At 43.9% G+C, this 15,432-nt stretch overlaps 1 protein-coding gene across 8 annotated transcripts in view; it reads right to left on the bottom strand.

Moving 5' to 3' along the window:
- The window catches only part of TUB (TUB bipartite transcription factor), a 146,725-nt gene that overhangs the window by 74,808 nt on the left and 56,485 nt on the right, over positions 1 to 15,432 (bottom strand). Inside the window, exon 1 of one of the 8 annotated variants that reach the window (XM_048305759.1) lies at positions 1,985 to 2,367. The exons of the other annotated variants lie outside the window; for them this stretch is intronic. Coding sequence (XP_048161716.1) covers positions 1,985 to 2,022 — 38 coding nt within the window. The 5' untranslated portion in view covers positions 2,023 to 2,367. Of the gene's footprint in view, positions 1 to 1,984; positions 2,368 to 15,432 lie in introns of those variants that run through there. 8 annotated transcript variants of the gene reach the window in all.

Here is a 15,432-nt window from a genome sequence, read left to right as displayed (position 1 = left end):
AGTCCTCTGCAGTTTCTGACCATAAACACATCGTTAACGTTCAAGAATAACATTATATTAGAAAAGATATGAGTATCATTAAATCTGCGTTTCTCTGAAGATTTGCTGCTTTGCTTCCCTTTGCTTCTCTATGCTGCATTGAGCAGAAGTAAAGATGTTTTATTTCCTTCTTCAAGGCTACTGCTATAAAACCCCTCAGCAAAGTTTTGGCATTGGCCTCTGCAGAGCCTTGTGTACAGTGAGAGAATGGAGAAACTGTTCCACTGCTGCTGGGATGAGCCATGAACAGCTGTTCCTCTGGTATTTCTGTCCTCATTACAAGGCTTCAAATTGCATCAGAATGCATCCACTAGTCATTTTTGAAGCCTTATTGCCAATTCCTTACGTCTTTTCAGAACGCATGGGCTGGAAGTGCTATTGCAGAGTGTCAATATTCTCAGATTCATTGTAATCACATTTCTTTCTTTCTAATCCTTCTACTGATTTGAACTATGATGTGCACACATCAAAATAGCAGCTTTCCACTTGTGCAGCTATCGTGGGGGTTTTTTTCTATGTATTAATGAATGCTGTATTTGTGCTTGTGTTGCATTCACATGTTTGTGGCATACATCTGCTACAAACACTGTCATTGAAAATGTGGCAAACTATAACTGACCTGCTTAAACAGCTGTCTTTGTTTTAAAATGCACTCTGTACGTATTTCTAATTCCATGATTCTCTACCAACAACAAAAATAAAACGTTTATCACAGAATCAACCAGGTTCGAAAGGACCTCTGAAATCATCGAGTCCAACCTATGACCGAACATCACCTTGTCAACTAGACCACGGCACTGAGTGCCACATCCAGTCTTCCCTTAAACTCCTCCAGGGACGGTGACTCCGTCATCCCCCTGGGCAGCCCATTCCAATGCCCAATCACCCTTTCTGTGAAGAGCTTCTCAGTAACGTCCAACCTAAGCCTCCCCTGGCATACCTCAAGACTGTGTCCTCTTGTCCTATGTTACTGTATCTACCTTGTTTCATTTATAACCCAACAAATGAAACAAACGTATTTTTTGTTGCATCCAGAGCACCTTGTTAAACCCCTCGTGATTTCCTTCTGTAAAAATACGGCTTGAAAAATTTACTTTAACGAAAACTAAATTTAAAAAAACCCCATAACGTTAACGCACTCCGAATAGCAGGTTCGGAAAGGGGTTTATTACTAGAACAGCCCATCCCGCCCGGAGCGAAATCTTTGGCTCGGCTTCCCCTCGGAGCGGCAAGTCTAACACAAACTATTCCCTCTTTCCAGCGGCAAACGCTCCCGCTCCACACGCGGGTGCTCGGGGCAGGGCAGGGCCGCGGGGCCGGGGAGGGCAGGGGGCTCCGCTGACGCACGGGGCTGCCGGGCCGCCGCCGCGCCGCGGCTCCCGTAGCTTATGGCAACGGCGGAGCCAATGGCAGCCGCGGGCCGGGCGCTGCCATGGCGATCCCGTTCCCCGCCATGGCGGCACCGCCGGCCGCGGCCGCCCCGCGCATCGCCCGCCCGCAGCCCCGCTCCCGGAGCCGCCGCCGGCGGGGGCAGTGCGGGCCCGGCCCCCGAGCCCGAGCCGCGGCAGCCGCCACCGACGGCGCAGCGCTCCGCCCGCCCGCCGGGGCCGCAGGGCAGGACAGCTCCGGGCTCTGCGCGCTCCCCGCGGGGCTGACAGCTCGCCCCGAGACCAGCCCCCGAACTTTGCGGAGCAGCACCGGTTCGAAGTTGGGAGGCGGGACCGGGCGCCCCTGCGGGGAGCGCCCGCACGGGCCGGCCCGCGATCCGCTCCGCCCGGCGGGACCCACCGCCGCCCCGCCGCGCTCCGGTGAGCGTCCGGCCGCCCCGGTCCCGCGACCGAGGCGCGGGCTCCGGCGGGGAGCCCTCGAGGGGCAGCGGCTCCTGCCCAGGGGCAGCCCCGCTGCCTCAGCCACACCCGCCTCCTCCCGCGGGGTCTCCCCCTACCTGTAAGGGATCCAGTCCGCCTGGTGCCGCGAACTCATCTCTCCCCGGCGACGCTGCCCGGAGCCGAGGAGGCGGACGCGGCCGCTGCTGCCCGAGTCGGAACCCGCCACGGCGCGGGCAGCATCCTCCGTCCGGGGCGGGGGCGGGCGGCGCGCCGGTTATCCCGGCAGCGGCCGCAGAAACATCCCCCCGGGGAGGGCTCCCAGCGGCGGGCCGGGCTGCATGGGGAGGGGGCGGCCGGGGGCAGCGGGAGGCGGCTCCCAGCCCTTCCTCCCTGCCCGGAGCGGCGGCTGAGTCGCACACCGGAGCGGGGAGGGGCGGGGGAAAGGCCAGCGGCGGGCAGGGAAAGGCAGGGCAGCAGCGCCGCGTCCCCGCTGCCGCTAGCCGCCCGCCCCCCCGCGCTCAGGCATCGCCCGGGCGAGGCGGGTCCCGCCGAGCCGAGCCGAGCCGCCCTCCGCGCAGGGCCCGCCCCTGCCCGGTCAGCCGCGCCGCCGCTGGGCATATGCGGGCTGCGCTCGGCTCGGCACAGCCCGGCACAACCCGCCCTGGCGTCGGCAGCGACCGAGCCATGAGTCGGGCGCTGGCCGGGCAACCCTCGCCTGAGCGGGGCGGGGAGAGGTGCGAGAAGAGCGCAGCCCAGCGCACCGCTACAACGTATAAATTGCAGCAACTCAACCCAAAATGGTCGAGGAACCACGGCCTGGGGGCTGTTAGTAAGAGCTTAACGCGGCCCTTGAGGTAAAATGCATGGTTTCGGTTTGCCAACAGCAGACTGATGCCTTGCGGTGATAAGAGCTTTTGGGATCTGGTGACTACAGCCGCCTCTGCTGGCCCTGGCACCGCCGCGAGCGCCGGCAGCTCTCCTGAGAAACCCATGGTGAAAAGCTGAGGCTGGCTGGAAGCAGAGCGCAGTCACGGCGCCCTGAGAAGCCCACCTTTCGCTACACGGGTGTATTACAGGCCACCATCCTCTCAGCTCAACAAGACCAGCTCTGCTCCAGCTCTACAGCCACAGAAGTAAAGCCCTTTTAAACCATGTAAATCCCATGTCAGATTAGAAGCTTATACAGACTGTTCTGGACTGCATGGAAAAAACATGACCTGAGGGAAAAAATTGTGAAAGATAAGGATTAATGAAAAATACAATCTCTATTTGCTTTGAATAATGCCAGTCTGACCCCTAGTATCTCACAAGTTTTGTTGTAGGTAACATTTGTGCTGCATATGGGGGAGATATTTAAAGAAAACTTATGAGTTTACTGAAGTCATCTTTTCTCCCAAAACAGGCGTTGGGAAATAAACAACCAAAGAGTTAAATGTGGCACTCACTGTACCTTGGAAAGGCTAAGATAGTGAGGGGCATCTTAGTGACAAAGATGGGAAGCTCTGACCTGCTAAGACATCCCCAAATTGCAACACTGGTCTTCTGCCTAATGTGTGAACTCATGTGGAAGAAGGGTATGGTACAGGTTATCCCATCACAAGGACTGCAGAATTAGAAGGAAAGATGAATAATTAGGGCTCTGGAAAGATGCACATCTTGGAAGAGAGGGGGAAAAAAAAAAAAACCAACTTGTTCACCTAAGAAAATAGAAATGGGGAGTTTCAAGGTACGTGCCTAGAAATGGTAGAAATAGTACAATAGTAGAAAAAGAACCCTCATTTTGGGTTTATAGCATAAAAAACAAGGAGACTATTATAATTTAGCAAATTAGAAACAGATTGAAGGAGATACTTTTTCATGCAACATAACTCTGTAGTTGGGTTCACTACCAAAGATGATGGCTGGGGCCGAGAAGCCAGCAGAGTCAACAGAGGATGGCATGCATAACAGGCAGCAGCAATGTTATCGTGTTCCTCACTGTCATGAACTGTTCAGAGGCTATTTTGTTTTAAATCCAGAAACCAGAATTTAAACCTTTTCCAGAAGTCCAAATGAGATCAGCTTTTAAGGAAGAATTCTCTCATATCCCTACAAGTAAAATGTTTCGCTGCTTTCTTGACCAGTCTCAGGCACTGGATTCAACAGTCCTCCCTCCATTCCAGTCAGGCACAACCTGGAGCTGGAAAGCAACGGGCTTCACCACCACCTGGCAGTGTTATTAGCATGAGGAGGCGGCCGAGGAGAGATTCCCATCTCCTGGTACTAAGCTGCATGCTTTTTAAGCACTGAGGCTTCTGTGGAAGAGATGAAAGGTGAAAGAAGAGCTTCATGTCTTCAGGGACAAAAGTTCTCAAGACTGATGATTAAAATACCTATTTTCAAAAAGCCATAAACATAAAAGTTGGTAGATGAGCAAATGCACACACATCAAAAAGATGCCTCTGAACTTTGGAGTGATATAAAATATGGAAGTGCTTTACTGCCATTTAACAGCCCAAGACCATGTTTGTATTCACAGATACAAAGCATAGGGGGTGTTCAAAATGGGAGACTGCCAGGGTGCCCTGAAAGATGGGTATGCACAGAGCATAGTGTCCATCTAGGGAAAGCTGACAGAGGAGAAGAAAGATAAGGACTATTTCATGGGAAGAAGGGGAAAACAATTCTCTGATATTTTATCTGCTTTTGAAGGGCTTGCTTATGCCTCCAACCCTTCCCCATCCTCCCCCACCCCGATTCTTCTTCCTTCCTTTACCAGCTTTGGTAAATACATTTTATACAGTTTCACTGTCCAGCTTTGGTTCTTTCTCACCAGCAATACTCTGCCTCCATTTCTGAAGCAGGTGAGTGGAGTGGAAAGGTGAACACCAGCCCTCTGCAGCTAGCGGCGTTAAGAGCAGGGTTACTGCACATCTCTAACTCTGAGCAGGGTCACAACTCACCAGCCTTCTGTGGACGTCCATCTGCTTTGTCTGTATGGCACACAGAGCTATCTCGGAATGACAGGGCAAGTGTTACAGAAAAATCCTTGTCAGGAGGAGGACTGAGGTGTTCATTTTACTGTGTAACAAGCCTCGAGATTGCCCTTGAGGTGCAGATCCATTCACTGGCATCTTTAGTAATTCTCAGCAGCTCAGGGAAGACCTGGCTTCATACATACAGGTTCCCCCAAGCACTAAAACAACAAAACCCAGGAAAAAGCACCAGCACGTAACAAATAGCCCTGACATACAACTGTGATTTCTAGGTGCTCTCTGTGAATAGAGCTGTACTTCTAAAAATCCATGTCTAATTAGTTTCAGATGCCAGCCTGATGGGCAAGGCAGTCTGTTAGAAAAACCGTGCTTTAAAGGTTCAAGGACCGATACATGAAACAGTAGCAACGCAGATGCAAACCTGTCTCCTCCACTGCCAAACACGTCTCACTAAGCAACATCTCTGTCTACATACAGTCTGCCATCTTTCCAATTATCCCTGTTTTGTCCTCTGTGTAAAATAAGTGTCCCACTAATACATTTTTATATTGAGGTGATGAATAATACAACACAACTGTATCTAACAGTTGAAAACACCTGCATTTGCAACTGAAAGCCTTCTGGCAATCTGGGTAGAGAGCAAGACATCAAAGCAGAAGCACTGTTGAAAGGGAGTCTGGAGAACCTAAGAAAGCAGTAAAATATGAAACTGATGTAAGCTCTTTCCTAAATGTACAGATTCGTTACTTTTAAGTCTTAATTTTCCCATGACGGGGAAATTAATTTTTTTTATTGTTCAGCCCATTAAAAAAAACCAAAGGTAGTAAATGTATATACTGATTTGAAAAAGCACATAGAGTGTCTTTTATAGAGTGGTTTTTATCTGTCTTATTCCTTTGTTTCTCTTTGCAGGTCCACTGTTACATCTGCACTGCTGAGCACGGCACTGTTCAGAGCTTGTGTGCTACAGACAGAAAGGCCTGCGTGTTGTGTGCCTTAGGTTTCCTACACTTCAGAGCTGCTACAGTAGGCTCAGAATATGTATTGAATTAAATTCCTGCCTCGTTTGCCATTTTAGCTGACCTAGAAAAACGCTGATTTTAGGAAAGGGAAAGTATAGTAATGAACTCCATAACCCATCCAGGGTTTGTGCTGGGGTGTAACACACATTCTAACTCACAGTTCCTAACCCATTCGAAAGACATCTGAGAGACTAAAACAATCCTTACTTTTTAGGTCTCTTAAAAGGGCAAAAGCTGCCAGTTTGTTGCCTCTGGGTCAGCTCAAGCACAATGCAGAAACACTTCTATCTAGCCTTTTAAATCTTAGAGTAACACAAACAGAACAGATTTGGCAAAAATGTGTAAAGATTCTGAGCTTTAATTCATTGGCTTGAGCTTTTCTAATTTTAAGCTCCAACTGACAAGGAATAATGAAGGATGTGTTTGTGCTGGCATGGCTACAGAAGTGGTTGTTTAGATTTTTCCATTCCAATGTATCTAGAATCGAGCAATCATATTTGAAGTAAAACCACACCAAATAATATTTATCTCTACTCTTTACAAACCTGGAGTCCCTAAAAACGTTCATGGCTTTTTCTGTATAAAGCTCAGATCAGTTGTGAGCATATCTAGGATATTTTGTTTGCCTGTTTGAAAATCAAGCTGTGGAACTAACCAAGACCAGATGCAAAAGCTGAAGGTTTTGTATAATGAGCTGATATTCATCAGGGTCAGTGGATTTCTTCCCAAGCAGTAAGTTCTGAAATGCGCTGAATCAAATTCAGAATAAAATCCAGGGATGATAGCAAGGATATTAAAATTTTCCAAAATAAAAAAGAAAATGCTCTCAAAAAGTGAAAGAAATCATAGCCCTGAGTGATAATTTTGGCCATAAACACTTCAGTAACAGCAAAGACCTGACAGAGGTAATTCTGCTCATTGTTGTTGTCTTTGGATGAGGTTTATGCCAAGTTCACTGTCATTGTGCCTTAAACAGAAAGAAGCCCAGGTTAGATCTTATTTCCCTAGTAAGAAAAAAAAAAAAAGCATTAATTTTGGTATTCCAATTTCAACTACAACAAGAAAATTTTATTAGAAAGGTGAACAATTTGGAAATGAAGCTCCAGGGAGGAAACAGATTGATACATGAAAGACTAATTGCAGCCTTTACATGGTTGATCCTCTCCTTCTCTCCATAAAAGCTCACCTTTCCTTATTGCATTTCATCTATTCTCATTTCAATAAGTACATTCCTGCTTCTCTGTTGTGAGACTGTGAAGTATAAATACGTATCAGTAACACCCTGAAATAAAATCTATTCTGCAATAACAGAATAGAGTTCCCTTGCCACCTAGAGCAATTTTTCACTTTAGTCACTTCAGTTTGAACTTGCCTAGCTCCAGGAGATCCTGTCTAATCCCAGTTTCTTTAACAGTTAATATCAAGCTGACACCTACATCTACACATTCCTATAGAATAGGAGAGTATGAGAAAATGCTAACTTTTGAGGAGTGAAAGCTGTTAAGCTCCCTTTGCCAGCACTAGAAATCAAACCTCATATATCACTGTCCTTGTGTGGGTGGCCTGCTTTCAACAATGGTGGCCTGTTTTCAACACCTTCTAAAGAAGTTTTAATTCAGTCTGGTACCATATCCTGTAACACACTCAGCATCTCTCAAAATCTTGCACTGGGTACAGCCAATGTTCTTATTTCCCAGTGTAAGTAATAAAACCTGTTACTGAGGTGAAAACAATGTGACTGGTGCACATAAAGTCACTGAAACTTGAGTGAGAGCTTCTGCCGTCTTTGGAATTGTTGTCCCACTGAACAATTACCTAAATCCAGTGGGGCTGCTAGAAGCAGATTCTGTTCTATAGTCCCTTCAGACTCCCTGTTTGACTGCCCTCTAACATGATTCCTGTGTCTTGATACATAAAGTGATTGTTCATGAAGGATGAATTTTATGATGACAGCGCTTAAATACAAAATTGGCTAATCCTATGCCATTTCAGCATACTAGAGGTTTCTCAGAGCTGTGTACAGCAATTCTGATAATCTCCAAGAATGGAGACTCTGCAGCTTCTTTGGGCAGCCTGAACTGCTGTTTGACCAGTGTTGCAGTCAGAAGGTGTTGCCTTAGCTTTAAATCAAATTTCCTCTATTTCCCAGTTACTCATTTTGTTTCTCTGAGCTAAGATTCATCATTTTTCACTCAGACAGCAAGAGGGGAACATATTGTATCCCTTTGTCCTCATGGTAAGTGTAGAGGACCCTGAGGTGTCCTTCCAGGAAAAAAGTAGGCTCTTCCAATTTAGACTGGGAGAGCCATGCTGAAAATTCTTGCAAGCTGTTAGCAAATGGTAGCATGTCTTATCCTGCTGAAAGGATAGATGTCAAACTGTTTCTTCATATTAAATAGTCCTTCCTTAGCAGCATGGTGAGGAAGCGACTGTACTTAAAACAGCAAAACCCCAGGATTAATCTAAAGCTAAGCACATCCTTCATAGCTGTTCTGTGAAAGTGTGCCTAGGAATTACTTCCAGTTATTGTAAAAAAAAAAAAAAAAAAAACAAAAAACCAAAAAACAAACTCTAACATTGAAATTATACATCTAAGACTGTCTACCCAGCTGAGAGTTTAGTTTTAAATGTTCATACTTAGCTGTGGGGGAGTGAAACAAGAAGCCAAACAAAATCCTGCCTAATCTCAGGGATGTTTCCATTTCACAGATAGTTCAAACTCAGATGTGACTTATCTGCCCTTAAAAGCTGTTAACTTCACCTGGCAATGAGCCAGAAAATTGAAATGCTCCCAGCAGAACTTGTAAGTAGAACCAGAAGTCCTTTGCCATTGGTGCTCGTTTGGAACATCACAATTATGACCTTCTCATTTTATACCCTCTAGATTTCTTCCATCAAACATGATTACTCAAAGAAGTCAGTTTATTTTAGAAAAAAAGGGAAAAAAAGAGCCTCAGCTTTTGAGAGAATTAATGTTCCATTACACTTTAGCACAGAGCTGCAATCAAATTAAAATGAGGTTGAGTTCACTGTACAAAGAAAAAAGATTTGAATGGTTTTGTTTGGAATCAAAGCAGCTGGAAAATTGAAAACTAGCTTTAGAATAGCTGAGCATTTTTATAGCCAGAAAACATTCTACAGTCTTCAAAGTCTTCAGATTATATTTAAGATTAAATGGTATCAAGTTATTATTTTCGTTTGCTTTCTTTAAAATGATCTAGCAAGTAAAACTTTTCGAAAGGCGCAGGAACAAGCATTTAAATTATTGTTCTTCTGTACTCTTTCCAGTAGAATGGGCTAAATGTATTTCATCTTGCAATGGAAACACCTGCTTTTCCTTCAGAATTTATACAACTTATCAAGTTGGCTTACGGCAATCACCTGCACTTGTGGCCAATCTGTGACACTACTCGTAATATGACTGCTTTACATCATCTTCGTAATGCCATAAAATGTCACATTCACATTAGAGGTGATAAACTGAGGCAAGAGCTACATTATTTGGTTTGGCTGCAGCTGTACAGAAAGCCTCTGGAAAAGCTGGGAAATGATCAGTTGATCTTCCCCGAAACACCCACCCCCAGCGCATACAAATTAGATTCTGGGTAGCGTGTGCCAGGCGCTTTCCGAGTCCTCCATATTTGCCAGTACAAGAACAAGATGAGAGCCTTGCTTACTCAGTGTTTCCCTAAATTACAATCTAATGCAACTGATAATAATTTCAAATACACAGATACACTAAATTAACTTAAACTGCTGGCTGAGAATTTCTGTTTGCAAACGCTGTTAATGTTATTGATTTCTGCACACAGTTTTTCACTTTACCTCGATAGATGACTGAAGCCGTGGCCAAATAGCTCAACATAAGCTAAATGTGAGACACTGTGTTCAATAATGTGGTCCAGCCTAAAGACCCTTTTATTCTGTGTTTCAGCATGTTCTTATAAAATGCTTTATTTCACTGTTTGCCAGGTAACATGGCTGTCAAGGTTTACCAGTTCTTTGCTGGGCAGCTCCCAGCTTCCACTGGAGAATGCCAGGGCAGGATTTTTTTGTCTGCCGATACATTAAAGTAAGACTTCCACTTTAAAAAATTAAGTTCTTCAAAGAGACTTCTCCTCCGTGGCAGAAGATAAGGTAAAGCAACATTTCTTATGTAATTTTGTGATAAGAATTAAAAACAAAGATCAATGAAATAGTTTACATCTCTGTGGTAAACACTGTATAAAAATCACATGGATACAAAATTATCTCATCCTGTGCAGATTATTATGGTGCCTTTTCCTGGTCTTAAAATCAAGAGTCAAACACAGTTAGAAGGGGGAAAGGGATTTTACTTTGGTATTTATTTTAAGGATCCTTAGGTGCACCATGTCCAGGTTGAATGCACCCCAATACACACTGCCATGCACACCCCCAAAGATCTGGTCTGACATTATAGGTCTTACTAATTAGCATATCTATCAAAGATTCCCCAATGAGAGGCTCAAGTGAGCCCCCTTCCTCAAGGAGCCTTCCCCTGGATGGTTCTGTCTTAGTTTACAGAATGTGTTTTGGGGAAGACCTTGGGGTCTACCTACCTATCCCTCTACCTGTGAAGCTTCTAAAATATTTAGTCTCCTAGCCTGACAAACAAGTCCAAGAATGTAGGCAAAAAAGCACTAAAGACTACAGAAGTTATAAAAAGGTATAAAAGGGGTTTAAAAGAAAAGGCAAAAGATCATCATGGCATCAATTATACAAGGAGATGACTGTGTGACATCTTTTTCTTCATTTTGTTTTGCATGAACCAATCTTCTTTTTTAGCCTTCCAGACCCTTTTTAGACAACATCCACTTTCTCTGAAATTATTGTAGGTAGATATTTACAGATATTCTATTTAATATCCAACTCAGGAATTGCTACTTTGACTCCTTGGGATTTCTTCACACCTCCTTATCAGGGACAGTTCCATGTTCTTCTTCCAAGCCAAATCCTGTTAGGCTTTCCTTCCATGAATACCACATTTTCCCTTCTATCCTTCTGGCTGTGTCCATGTGCCTGTTTCATCCATGTGCCAAACACTGTTCTTCCAGTCTGGGTCATAACATCAGTAACATGAGTGCAGCCATGCCTTTCAACCCCCCTTCAGGTGCAGCAAGTTACAAATTATCCCTCTCTGAAAGCGGGGATGATTCCAGCTTCACGCGAAATGTATTATTTATGACTAAATCAAAAGGAGACTGTGAGAACAACGCAACTCTCCTTCAGTGAATGTGCAGGTACAGTGCATGCTATGGAGAATAAGAAACCAGGGAGACGATCTGAACTGGGAAAAGATATGATGCATTCACTTTAAAAAAAAAAAGAATTATGTAAGCTTAGTCACAAGGCTGGATTTAATGAGAGGGCTGGCAAGAGGAAAAAGGTAAAGGGCATGAGAGAACTTGGGATGTCAGAATCTGTAAGTGCCTTCCTGCTGGTACCACCCATCATTCCCATTCCTGCAGGAGCAATGTGGGAGTGTCTCAGTTTACATTTCTTCCTTTCACAGCTCTGTCTCATTCTTTTGAATTTAAAGAATTAAGATTCTTCAGGAAAGATGGAAGTTCAGGTCTTCAGGAAGGGATTTTTCTGTCTTTACGGTACTGTTCCACCTGCCCCTGGACAGCACAATTAGCCTCTGAAGGTCAGCACGCTTTGAGTGGAAGAGGTGCAAGAAGGAATTGGAAAGAGCTGGGGGGAAGAAGGCATTATAAAAGCCACCAGATTTCCTGCATTTACTAAGAGCCTGTTCAAAAACCACTGATGGCCCTTTTCCCAGAAAACAGTAGTATATTTAGCTGTGTTCTATATACATATAATGTATGTACATGTTGTACCTCTAGCACCCATAATGAAGCATTTGTACATGATGGATGGCACAGGCCATCAGTAATTATATATATATATATGTATATATCTCCTGCTATACCTACTGTGTGGTTCTGCTCCCTCTCATGGAGTCCAAATTTAACAGTGTCCTTGAGAACCCACTGTGCCCAAAGTGCTGCCTCTTCCTCAGGAAATGCTGAGCAGTTTCCTCATTCTGACTTTTGCTATTTATTGATCCTTGTCCACACTGTCTTCCTTTACATTAGGAGAGAGGTAATGTAACAGTCTGTTTGCAGGCAGTGCTGCATTGTACTTGAATATGAGAGAGATGTCTTGAGACACACAGACCTAGAGAAATTCCCCTTCTGTGCCTCTTGGCATGTTTTCCAGGTTAACTCTCTACCAGACCCAGCTTAACAAGAAGACCCTTCCTGTATACAGAAATATCAAAGCAAAAGCAGAACTCAGAGAAGGAATTTAAATCAAGGAGAAACAGAAAAAAACACAGACAATCCAGAAAACACTGAAAAAGTTAATGAAGGTGTAATAGGCAAATGGTCATGGAAAAGGAGAGAACAAGACAGAGGGGGAAATTATTTAAAAATAAACACAGAGAAGGGGAGACTCAGGTCTAAAAGACAGAATTGGAGTTAATGGACTAAATACAGTCTGAAACTACACACAAAAGGCCTATATATCAGCAGGCGGGGGGGGGGGGGGGGAACCCACAACAACCCTGCAACAATGAAAAGTGTCCAAAAATACCACATACTGTAATAGGATCCTGAAGTAATCAATTAGAAAAGTGTGACAGATTACATATACAAAGGGATGTGGCACCTGAAGTAGACAGAAGCAGCTGGTGGGTATTGATATGTCTTTTTTCTTATTTTCCAACTTCTTACTGCTTCATGGCAATGAATTTTGTTGCACAGCACATGCCAGTCATATGGTAAATGAGCAACACTTGAAAGGAAACATACTGCATGTTTTTCTGAGCAGCAGATTTGACTTCAGATTGTCTTCCAAAAACAAATCAGTTTGTAAAAAAATATATTTTGGTGCTAACTTCTGCTGAAAGTGCCCAGCCTCTCAGAGTGCCACGTGTTTCCCTGCTGTTTGCCTCAGCTGTCAAAAACCACTTGAAGAGTTCCTGGCTTTCCCTTTGCTACTCACGTTGTGTGCAGACATTTCAACTGACCTAAATGTATTATTACATTGAAATAAGACACTCTAGGGCAGACTCAGATGAAAATTAGGTTTCATAGGGAAGCAATTGGCAATAAATAGACATTTCCAGAATTTTCATTGGAATTGGTGGAACTATTTATGCAAATGTATCCTGTGGTCAGCCTGACATCATCAGGGTAGGGGTTCTGAGAGGAAGAAAACCCAAGCCTCAAGATGTATTATACCATGTTCTCCTAATCTCAGTAAGGGCCATCTTTCCCTTATACAATTTTTAATTATTTGCAAGTAACTCTGGGTGTTTAGAGAAAATTGTTCATTAATTCAAATATTTGGAAGATCAGAGACTGTCATTTTCCTCTAAATGAAACCTTTGACTTATCTAAATAAGAGAAAGAATACTGGAAAGTTTTTAGGCTTTCCTATTGGCATCCTGCTTAACAAAACTTTGCTGTCCACCAGTGAAATTTTAGGGTGACAGTACAACAGAGGCTGCTTCTGTGTATTTATCTGCTACCCTGAGATCAGTGTGCTTTACTCCTGCAGAATAGCAGCTGTAAAAAATATTGAGTGGTATGAGTACTCCTGCCTGCTTACATGACACAGGCACAATCTGACCAAACTTAAAATGGAAAGTCTGGGCTCTTTTAACACCTACCAATCAATGAGTCACAGAATATAACTTATTTTCATTCCCCACTGACATGAAGTGAATTCTAAGCAGGTACGGAGGGAGATGCCAGGTTTTCAGCATCACACATTTCTTTCCAAAGGTGCTCGAGTTACATTTCATCTTGTGATCAGCTGCATCTCTGAAGCAATCTATCTTCCCCTTTATTTAAAAGAAAATATTCATGAGAAAAGGTAGTGTTATGAACACCTGTAGTCCCTGAAGAGTAAGGGAACTCCAGGCATCAAAGCAAAGCATCAAAAGAGGCAGCAACCTGCCATTTAATTGCAGGAGCACATGAGATTGAATTTCAGCTGAATGAGTCCAGGACCTGATTATGTGATTTTGAACAAGTCACCTCACCCTTAGGTCTCTCTTTCCTTATGCAATGTTTGCAGTATAAACACACAAGATGGCCAGAGTGTGATGCAGGACAGCCCCCAGATGTGTTTGTCTGCCCTTGCAGTGCCATTATCTGTAGGAGGAGCTGTGCAAAACAAACAAAGCAAACGTGGAAAATAAATTAAATCACTTATTCTAAGGTTAACTTGTAAGCCATCATAGTTTAAGTAAGTTAAAATCTGTGAGGTTTTGGGGAAGGCCCAAATCACTGATGTGCCTATGAGGTACTCAGTCTTGAGTTACTAAAGATACTAGAAAGACCAGAATCCAGAGGTTATTCTGAACACATCCAGTTGGAAATGGCAACTTCCCTTAAGAAGACCTGCAAAATTCCAGCAGCCACTGGGCACAATGGACTGAAAGCAAGCTGGGGATTAGACTCCTTCCATTCATCGTTGTAGTGAGATACACACTGAAAATTCCTTCAGGCAAAAGATTAGCACATGCAATCCTCCTTAGAAATGCCTGTAAATTACAGGTTATGTGCATCAAAATAATACTAAAATAGAGATACTACTTGCACAGAGCTGAAAATCTCTTTTCTGACAATGCTTCTGATAATCTATAACTTCGCTAACTCACCTTAAAATAAGAACAAACCCCACTGTGCCATTATATAAAGGCTCATGGAAGCTATATGGCTCCCAAGCTCCTCACATTTCTCCAGAAGAAAGATTTTTACTTTAGCCCAATCTCTGCCATGAGTAAAAGATGTTCTTAAGGGTAGCAAAAAATGGAAGGTGCAGAGGGAGCAAAACATTTTCTTAGCAAAATGTTTTCTAGCCCAAATATCCTGGGGCACCTGAGGGGACAGACCTGCCAGCCTTAATGTGTGAGGAGTTGTCTTGCCTGGCCATTTGACTGTCTCAGAGGTTTCACCTGCTGCCCTCCCCTCTGTCATTGCCCAAGACATTGTCAAAGATGTATCTGGAGGTACAGAGGGGCAAGGACCAGACGAAACTGTGAACTGAGTTTGCACCATCAAACGACATTTTCTTGTGACTACACCCCAGCTTCCATCACCCTGTCATCCAGAGCTAATGCCAAGTACTTTCATTCAGTTCATTTTCATCTTGCATTTAATATTGATCTTTTTCTACAAAGTAGTTCCCCATTATACGTGCAGAGGGAAAGGGGAAGTGTGGACTAACATTTGCACAAGCAGATATGTTGCAGGGGAAGATCATAATTTATTTATTGGTTTGAGTCTGAATAGCTTCATCTGAACTAATAACTCTCCTAAGTTCATTCTGTGTGTGATTTACTCTGACAGACAAATTAGTAAGTATAAAGAGATGGATAGAGCAGCCAAAACCTTTTCCATTTCAGTTTCAAGAAAATACATCTTCTACATGATAGCAAAACATTGAACAAGAGAATAAAATTCAAAGCTAAGCAATTGAAAACTCAGGTTAAATCACCTCTTTTGCTAACCAGCTCTGCATAAGTGTTTT

The sequence above is a fragment of the Corvus hawaiiensis genome, chromosome 6, assembly GCF_020740725.1.
Source record: "Corvus hawaiiensis isolate bCorHaw1 chromosome 6, bCorHaw1.pri.cur, whole genome shotgun sequence".
NCBI lineage: Eukaryota > Metazoa > Chordata > Aves > Passeriformes > Corvidae > Corvus > Corvus hawaiiensis.
The sequence above is the reverse complement of the archived record's forward strand: the minus strand, read 5'-3'. Positions and strand labels throughout refer to the sequence as shown.